This window comes from Chanos chanos, chromosome 2, assembly GCF_902362185.1.
Source record: "Chanos chanos chromosome 2, fChaCha1.1, whole genome shotgun sequence".
NCBI classification, from domain to species: Eukaryota; Metazoa; Chordata; class Actinopteri; order Gonorynchiformes; family Chanidae; genus Chanos; species Chanos chanos.
The window spans coordinates 58,671,516-58,681,679 of NC_044496.1; the positions used below are offsets into that span (position 1 = coordinate 58,671,516).

General features: G+C 43.2%; 1 protein-coding gene across 1 annotated transcript; it reads right to left on the reverse strand.

The window, feature by feature from the left end:
* Positions 1-724: 724 nt before the first annotated feature.
* Positions 725-9,766, reverse strand: LOC115804421 (endothelin receptor type B). The gene is made up of 8 exons (XM_030764846.1): positions 9,583-9,766; positions 6,872-7,362; positions 4,119-4,231; positions 3,720-3,924; positions 3,113-3,262; positions 2,596-2,729; positions 2,330-2,438; positions 725-2,024 (listed from the first exon to the last, which is right to left on the reverse strand). Exons 2-8 carry the CDS (start codon positions 7,280-7,282, stop codon positions 1,875-1,877), a joined length of 1,272 nt encoding a protein of 423 aa, XP_030620706.1. The 5' UTR covers positions 7,283-7,362; positions 9,583-9,766; the 3' UTR covers positions 725-1,874.
* Between the last annotated feature and the right edge of the window lie 398 nt (positions 9,767-10,164).

Below are 10,164 nucleotides of genomic sequence, written 5' to 3' on the forward strand. Positions count from 1 at the left end.
TTGGATTAATCCTGGTGAAATGGATTTTATCAGATTAATATTCCCCACTAATTTTGCTAAATCCATGTGTTGAACTTTTGAGAGCAGTCCTGCTTTATGCCTTCAGTAGTGGACCATAGAAATAGGCCACCTCATGGGTTTTTTCAGTGGTGGACTGTAGAGATAGGCCACCCTATGGGTTTTTTCAGTGGTGGACCATAGAAATAGGCCACCTCATGGGTTTTTTCAGTGGTGGACTGTAGAGATAGGCCACCACATGGGTTTTTCAGTGGTGGACTGTAGAGATAGGCCACCACATGGGTTTTTCATGGATACAGAGACAAATATACTCTGTTTGCACACAGATGACGTCTTCACTCATATTCTGTTGTCATTGCGTAATCAACTGTCCTGTATAAAGCTATGTTATTCATACAGGACATGGCCAGGCAATCCAGTTACGTGAAAAAGTCAAGAAAATCGCGTGAAAGTCCAGATGAGTGTTTGATCTGAATGTGCGGCACCTCACATGACAGGGCTTCCAGCCCTTTTTCGTCATCTGAACCACTTCAACCCAAATTATTCTCCCCAGGTACCGGCTTGAGATTTAAACTAAGTGAATATTAATTCGGTATCGATATTTCGATCACAATCTCTCCAACCCCTGGTTTACAATCCCTGTTATATGGGATTACGTTGGCATTGTGCCAAGAACGGAGCAAAACTGACCGTGATAAAATAGTATTTATTGTGGTGCTTCATGGTCAACGACTACATACCATATAGAAGGTTTGTTAATAGGAAAAATATGCTCAGTCAAAACTTTACAAGGTAGAGAACATAGGCAGTGAGTTTTATAAATGAAGTATCTGAAAATTAGCTTAGTGGCTATTTCAACAAACACAAAAAAGTATCAAAACACAAAAACTCTCATTAAAAAAATATATGTATAGTCTAGAGATATATTGATTTTTAAAATACATTGTCTCATCAGATGTTTATTAATTATGGAGCAGAATTTCGATATGAGTGATGATTTTTATATATATATATTTAAATAGGCATTAACAGTAAAGCTGTACTTGAATGTATGTAATAAACATGTACAGAACCAGGTCTGTCTTCACTGGAGGTGTCCCACGTCCCTGAGGATCGGCACAGTATCTGTGAGAGCAACGTAACTTCTGCACGGACGAGCGTCATTTTGTAACGATTAACACAGTAATACAGAGCTGTCGGTGATAACACAGGTTGTAGATACGAAATGCTTCAGAGCTTTATTTGAATACACAGGTGTCGGGGTTTACCCACATGAGGAGAGACCTGGTGCTCAGTAGATTCAGCTCATTTGCATTTTTTTGGTCGACGAAGTGGACGGTCCGGCGAGAGGACCCTTTGTGTCAGGACTGCGTTCCTCGTTCCCACACAAACCCACACAGCTCCAGTCCTGGGCGCCTGCTAGCATACATAGCTAACTGAACGTCGCATCTGTGCCAAGCAGGTCCACATCTCCACCTGTCAATGCACAGACTCCCAGCATTCAGCCAGCGTTCAGCCTGAACCCACGCTGGCTGTTTTGGTACAGTCGGCCTTCATTGGTGTTACGTACTGTTCGTCTGACTGCTATGACAGTTAAGATCCTAATTTATCTATGTTTTTTCTTTTCGTTTGTTTGTTTGTAGTGGCTTGTCTTAGTCCTGGACCGCTGGTCACAGTGGAGATGTGTTCAGGTCCAGTGCTTATGGGGACTTGGTTGTTGAGGTGTTGAATGGAGCGGGGGGCAGGGTTGAGTGTGTCACTGTGTGCCTGTGTGGTAACGAGGGCGAGATGGGCGGGGCAGGATGTCACCGCCCCCTTTGGTCTCGGCCAGCGGAGGGGTGGGGGGGAGGGGACATTTAAGAGGAGGTGTATCTTTGACTGGAGTGTGAACTGGTTCGATCCAGACCGTTGCCATGACACGAGCCCTTCCAGCGCACACCAGAGCCCCGCTCGTCTGTCGGGGACATGCTCCGGGAACTTCTCTGGCAGCAGCAGCACAGGCAAGACTGGGCAGATGAAAGAAAGACAGGACATCAAGTGGGTGCAGTTACGGTGCATTTTTGATGCTCGCAAACGCACCGCATTTTTTGGTCATGCTGTTAATTGCGGTTTGTTGTGACAGCAGTACCTGTGTTCCAGCTCAGCATTAACCAAACCTGATTCAATTAATTGACTGATATCTGAGCTGTTACTGAACAAAAATGTGCCAGAGCTAAGACAGTGACCACCTCACATCACAATTATCACATCATTAAAACAGTCCAGAGAAAAGTCTCCAACTCCGCCAAGAACATCAGGTTCAGATTCTCACCTTGAAACAGTTTTTGAACTTTTGGCTGACGAAGTATAGAGCCACAGGGTTGATGCAGGAATTCAGGGAGGCCATGTTGATACCGATGTAATCCATCACCAGCAGGAAACTAGCAAAGCAAAAGAGTTCAAAGGGGAAGGTCGAGTGTGAGATAAGTGAGAAGTGAGAAGTTGTTCCATACCCGATTCCCATAAACTTTAGAGATTTTCTGGAAAAGGCCTTAAATCATTCGCGACATGTCAGCGTAAAAACACGCACTCCGATACCTGAGGAGCTCACAGCGGTTGGGGTCATTCTGGTCGTAGATGGTTTTTTTCAGAATCCGGCTGAGGTGGAGAGGAAGCCAGCACAGAGCGAATATCGCCACCAGACAGAAGACGGTTTTGGCCACCTCCCTTCTCTGAGCCCACGGAAACAAAGAACAGTAGTCAGCATGAGGCCTGAGAGCACATCCGCTGACCTGTGTCTGTGACAAGTTGTCATCAGAGATCTGCCTCAACTACACCTACTCACACTACACACGAGAAGAATATTTAAATCTGTTTATTATCCACTTAAATATTATCAGTCACATTCTACTTTTAGACTGAGACTGTATCTTTGCTATGCATGCCCATGAATATAGCATTTCAGCTACACAAACATACCCATTTACAAACATACCCATCTCAGCTACACAAACATACCCATTTCTGACCATAAGATCTTCCATCTGTTTTTGCTGGTGAACAGGAGACTAGAGGTGGTTGTTGTGTGTGCGTTTAATGGAAGGTGCTGGAATACCTGCTTCATGTGATCATTGAGAGCGATGCGCATTCCCTTCTTTCTGCTCAGCATCTCACAGGACATGAGCGTGTAGAAAACCCCCGTGCACGCCAGTGGCAAACAGAAGTAAAAACCAAACAGCCACCAGTCTTTTACATCCTGATAAAACTGCGGCAGAACACACAAAACTTCTACTTAACACAAAGCCTAAATATATTCAATAGATGACTGAACACAAAGCCTAAATATATTCAATAGATGACTGAACACAAAGCCTAAATATATTCAATAGATGACTGAACACAAAGCCTAAATATATTTAATAGATGACTGAACACAAAGCCTAAATATATTCAGTAGATGACTGAACACAAAGCCTAAATATATTCAATAGATGACTGAACACAAAGCCTAAATATACGCATTTCTTCCCATTTTTGCTCTTTTAATGATCTCTGGGCATTTCCCATTCTCTGTGCGACCATCGACACATTTCCAACAGTCATCCCAACTTTAGTGTCAGTGCTATTTTATGAAATAAAGTTCCTAAGAGGAATTTGGCTTGTACAGAATATGTCCATCTCTGTGAGTGTACAGTGGGAGATTTGAGCGCGTGAGGCCGTACCCTCATGAAGGGCGTGGTCTGGTAAGGATGTAGGAGGCAGACACGTAGTTTGTTTCCTCTGTACGGCATTTCCATCATATCAAAGGCCAGGGCCTCAGGCACAGCCAGCACCACGGCAACCAGCCAGATCAGCGTCACCTCCACAGCCTTCCACAGCGGAATGCCCATGCCCTTCACACGACTCCAGGACGTCACCGCGTGGTACCTGTTGGTGAGATTCTTTAACGTGCAGTCTTCAGTGGTATCATACGGGTAGGTGACTGGGTAAACTTCAAAAGATCTTACTCCTATGACCACAAGAATATCAAAAATCATATTTGCACACACATAAGAATGAACGGTGAGATAACAGGAGTGACAGACAGAGACAGTGTGTGTGTGTAAAACATGCTGACTGACCGGTCGATGCTCAGGGCACACAGGCTGAGAACAGTTATGCCCACTGATGCCTTCTGGATAAAGGGCATGAGTTTGCAGATGTGCACACCAAAAGGCCAGTCCTCTGCTAACAGCTGGACAGAACACAGAGAAGATGAAAACACGTGATTTACCTGTTTCTCCGTTTCTGACAGCTCACGCTGCAGGGAGATCTACTGCTCTACCGTATCAAGCATGATCTGAGGTCTTTCCGGCACACTAATATTAAGTATAACACTCTCCTGGTTGACAGAGACAGCAGTGAGGTCACTGCTCCTGAAATCTGAGGAGAGTCTGTTTCAGCTCATCTACAAACTGTCAACACCAAATGTAGTCTTTACATGCTTGTCTTAAATATCACTACACACTTTCTAACATTCACACAATAAACACCTATGAATTCATAAACTGCATTAACCTCAACACTAACACACTGGATTTTTACTTTTAATAATTATTGAACTGAAAACAGACATAAATCTTTTGAAAATGCATCCCTGTCCTGCTAGTCGCAGCCCCTTGACATTAACTGACAATAACAGGACCAGAGAACAGTGAGACCTTGACATTAACTGACAATGACAGGACCAGAGAACAGTGAGATCTTGACATTAACTGACAATAACAGGACCAGAGAACAGTGAGATCTTGACATTAACTGACAATAACAGGACCAGAGAACAGTGAGACCTTGACATTAACTGACAATAACAGGACCAGAGAACAGTGAGACCTTGACATTAACTGACAATAACAGGACCAGAGAACAGTGAGACCTTGACATTAACTGACAATAACAGGACCAGAGAACAGTGAGACCTTGACATTAACTGACAATAACAGGACCAGAGAACAGTGAGATCTTGACATTAACTGACAATAACAGGACCAGAGAACAGTGAGATCTTGACATTAACTGACAATAACATGACCAGAGAACAGTGAGATCTTGTTCAATCTGCCTAAGTGCAATGGCAAACTGTTGTTCAGTTACAATAAAGAGCAGAAAAAACATCTGTCCCCCAAAATACTTAGAACTGAAATTTAGCAGAATATATCTGCAAAACAAACCAACCAAACAAAAACTCTAAGTCTAAAGATTATTGAATTCAACCGATTTTGTTATCTACTAGAGACCAAGTTGTACAAAAACAACTACGGATGGGAGTCCTGTCACGTCCCTGGCACGCTCAGGCCCTGCCTGCGTTGCTTTGTCAGACATAAACAATCAGACCTGTTTGTTCCAGTTAAGTGAATTACCACAAGACTTGTTGGCAGCCTGGCTTATCCCTATTTTATTCAAATCTAGGTGTTTACTTGTGGTCTAGAGCCTGGCTCTATTTTCAGCTGGCATTAATTTTAAAACAGAGGCATTTCCACAGGCTGAGATTAAAGCCTATTTTCTGTGCTAGCCCTTTAAATCTGATCATCTTGATGAGAATCAGAGAAAAAGCACACAGGGGATGTCAGTTTCCCCAGACACCCATAACTCAGAGTGCTTTTCTGGACTATGATGCTAGAACCCTGCCCTGCGTGGTGGCTAGTGCCCAAAATTGAGACTAAACCCTCCCTGAGACAACAGACCAATCTGTCAACAGAGAAGCATTCCTGGCTCATGCAGCGGATTCTCCTCTCTGCTTAAACCACTCAAAATTCCAAGCCAACAGTGTAATAACTGAGGACACAGCTCACAACCGTTTAATGAGACACACGTCTTCAAAAGAATTCTCCGTAAGCATATTAGCGAGATCTTTTCTGGACCTCTGGCAAATTGAAGCTGTCAAACATGGCAGCTAACGTAATTCCAATTTATCCTCTGCCTCACTCCAAACTAGACATGGAAGACAACCACAGTAGAGGTATAACGAGTTCGGTTTGTAACTCGGTTTTCAGGTCACGGATCAGTTTGTATCACAGTTTCGCCTCAAAGAACATTGAACCAGCTCAGTAGGCCTACTGTAGGTGTCGCTTCTTTTTAATCTAAACATATAGAATTAACAAAAACGTACCGAATTAATACAAACAGCGACAAAGATCTTTTAAAAAACGAGAGCACAAGAAAACGAATCATCGGTACCTTCTATTTTAAGGTTCTTCTCTTAGAAAATTTGAGGAAGACAGCTAAACTTGAGCTAGAGTATTTGAATGGGACAGGATGGCCCTCGTGGTCACTGTAGCGCGCGCAGGACATTTCAGCAGAGAAAAGAACACGGGGTGACTCCAATGTGATGACCAACTGGTCTGACGTGTTCTCAGATCAGTGTGCGGCTACTTAAATAAGCAAGTTCCCACTTAGACTGGTCCTTGGTATCAGATCTAATTAATTCGTTTATGTGAATTTAAACATTCCAATATATTATATCATTAAGTAAGGATACCACGTGCTTTGCTTTTGTTTAAAATTGTTAAAGCATACGCGCAGGACATGAGAAGCAACGTGCGTGCGTTTTCCTGCAGTGAGAAATGACAAGGAACAGAATAATCCTAATGACCTGAACACAAACTGTGTGGAATGTTCTCCGACACTAATAATTATCGTACGCTTTCAACAGGTGAAGTGAAAAAAACGCTAGGTTCATCACAAATGCGCCTTGACGAACTAAGGACTACAGGACCGTGGTTTCGTTTCGGTTTCGGTAAACTGTTACATCTCTAACTGATACACAAGAGTTGTGTTATTTTCACACTGTGTGCGCCAGCATTCCCCCACGAATTAGCTGCGTTCTCTTTCTCACCTTAAATACGTTGATTGGGATGGCAATGAGAATATAGAGCAGGTCGCCCAGTGCCAAACTCCCAATCAAAACGTTGGGTCCATTCCTCATGCACTTGTGTTTGTAGATGATTCTCAGCAGAGTGGAGTTACCGATTATGCCCACCACGAAGATCAGACAGGACACCACCGTGTTGACATATTTAAACGCGTGTTTGATTTCTGTGGGTTTTTCACACATCGGAGGATAAAAGCTTCGGGGCTGGCCCTGCCCTGCAGGACGGTTAACGGCAGAAGAGCCGTTCACAGCGGCAGAGTCTACATCCTGCCTCGGACGCTCGGGGACGCTGACCTGGGTAGAGTCGCGACTGAAACGTGAGGCCGAAACGCAGAAGGCTGCAAACAGCACGAAGATCAGCGCCACGGCCCTCATTCTTCTCTAGATAGATTATGGGACTTTGGAGAGGACACGGAGGAGTTTCCTTGGTCATTCACCACTCTAGTCTCATCAATCTGTGGAAAGAGAGTGTAGCAGATCAGAACATGCCCTGGTCAATTTATCAGAGACGAGGAAATGAGATTAGTAGTGCCGGTGGTCATTATCTACTGTACTATTCTCTGAAAAGATTTTTTTTCTCTGAAACGGCTATAAAAACAGACCCACACCTCATACGATGAAAAAAATGAAATGTAAACCAAGCTTTCTGAATAGATAGGCCTAAATAGATGCCTTTATTGCACTGACAGATTGAACATGGTAGTATTGCTTTCATTTTGCACATAATGTCCGCATATGAACCCCATACAATTTCTAAATCCCAAATTAACTCTGTGTGTCTAAAATCCTAAGAGCCACAACAGAGGTCTATCTTGTATTTGGGTGATTTTTGCAGTATTGTTTTCCACGTCTTGCTGTGTAGTTTCATTGCTTCACTTTTTTTTCTTCTTTTTTTTTACAACAGATTCTCTAATTGGTCATGAAGCCTCCCCGCGGGCGCTCATATATTATTCTGTTACTGCTGGCTGTCTGGGAGGGACAAAAGAGACAGAGGGAGCCTGTTCCCTCTGCGTTTGGGGGCATTGGGAGTCATGTGTGTGTCCGTCACAGCCCCCTGAGAGTGAATAGAACGACTGGTGCACCACTGCAGTATCTGAAGTAGAACTTTAGAGGCGACCTGCAAATTGTAGCTGTTTAGCGATGATGAAGATTTCAGGCTCGGATGTGAAGGTGCAGGAACGCGGTCATGTGATTGTTAGCGACTTAAATGCTTATAAAACATCACACGCTCTGTTAACGGTGTAGCAGGACCACACGTCTCGATGTCCCTCTGCTAGGACACCTTCATCTCCCATTGTCTTGTAAATGAGTAACACTGAAATTTATTCTGAAGGAAATCTGTGTTTTCTACCGGTCCAGTGGTCTCTTTGAAACCCTGAAACAGAAAAGGCCTTTTAGAAACTCAACACAGCACAAAATCCAGACCCGGTCTGACCAGAGCCGGATGAGAATGGCCTTCTGCAGACAGCTGAAGTGAAATTCTTCACTGGATAAAAGTACAGCTCTGTGGTCCTGTCGAGCTGGTATGTACTGATCTATCAAGTGATCTAAACATTGCCTCAGGACAATGTTCAGCTCCCTTCAGTCCTCCTACTGTTTTAACCATGTAAACTTTGACCAGGGATGTGTTTGAATAGGGAAGAAGTGTCCCACAGAAAAACAAATCAGTTAGTGGGGGACATTTCAGCCCTCAGAGTTGGCTTCGCAGAAGGCATCAGAAACTCTTCTCCTAAGAGACTTTTTCTCTGCAGAAACAGAGGAGAAATCTCCCTCAACAACAACAACAACAACAACAACAACGACAAAAAGCCCTGGAACAAAACAAACCAAAAAAAGGTTTTTTTTATTTAAATGACGTGCATGCCTTTGACTGATCCTGGTAAATCCATCATAGGCTTACGCTCGTCAGTGGTATCTCCTCTGCAGACAGAAGGGAGTAAGATAAGAGTAGATATTAAAGTGGTTCTGCTCACTCTAATGATACAACAGTCCCACATGCGTAGATACACTGCCCCGGGGGGTATCCAGTGAAGGGGAGTGAGGCTCCGTATGGTGAAAGTTAATTTGTTTTCCTGCTGGACTTAAGCAGGGAAATAAGACAGCAGAGATGATCAGTGGTATGACACTAGGATACCAGGGGGAAAAAAGAGTGATCTATGTTGGATCCATGGATAAAAGCAGAAAATAACCACAACCAACCACAAAAAAATTAATGCCAAGGAGTCAACTAAACAAAATCATTTTCTCTCTAAAACCCCACTTCACACACCATCTCAAAGTTTGGACCATTAAGCTGTGTAGGCTATATCCTTCTTCAGCTGCAAACAAATTACCATAAACACAAATAATATACCTAAAAAAAACCCCCAAAAAACAAGGAGACACGCAGATTAGACCAAGTAGAAAGCAGTCTATATTTTCATTATGTTGCAAAAAATGATATCTGTCTTCATATATCTTTATATATATCTTTTTCAGCCTCAGACATCCGTCTCTAGTGTATTTCTAATTAAACGTGCCTCTCCCCTCTCACTGATGTGCAATTCAAACATTGTTATTAACGCAGTCAGATGAGTAATTACAGTTATTTTTAAGTTCGTTCACCTAAGACGTTACGGAGCACGACGATAAATAGGATTTTGCCAACACTGTGGACTACTGGAATTTCAGTTTACCTCGAATCCAGGGTCACTGCTGCCCTGTCTAAAACGCGGTCTTCTTGTAATAATTCCTTTGATATGAAATGAGATTAATCCACAAAGTTGCTACGGAGAATTTCTGAGCAAACCAGTTGCTCTCTCCCGTCTTCTTCTAACAACTCAATCTCCAGCCTTCTTTAAAGCGCCATCCTATCGCTTCTGCGAGATGCGTAACTTAACGATGCACTGATAAGTTAGTCGAAGTTTTATAGCCGCTGGTCTCTCGACAATCGGTTTGGTCAGCCAATGAACTGAGACGTCCCACCAGAAGGACTGTCGCAGGGATAAACCTGCATGTGTGTTTCCTCTGAGGGTCAGCTAAAGACTGTCATGAGCAGTTTCTGACAGATTAGAATTGTATGTCAAATATACATTTATACTAAGAATAAATTATTTGTCAATTGCATCTTGATTCAAAACGTTAATAACATCAACGCCAATGCAAGTATGGCACAAGACCCACCAAATGCAAAATTCATTTCACGACACGATTTTGTGCGTCTAGCAACCACTGTGGCTGAGTATCGTTTGGGATTGGCGACGGAGTTCCAGCTACAT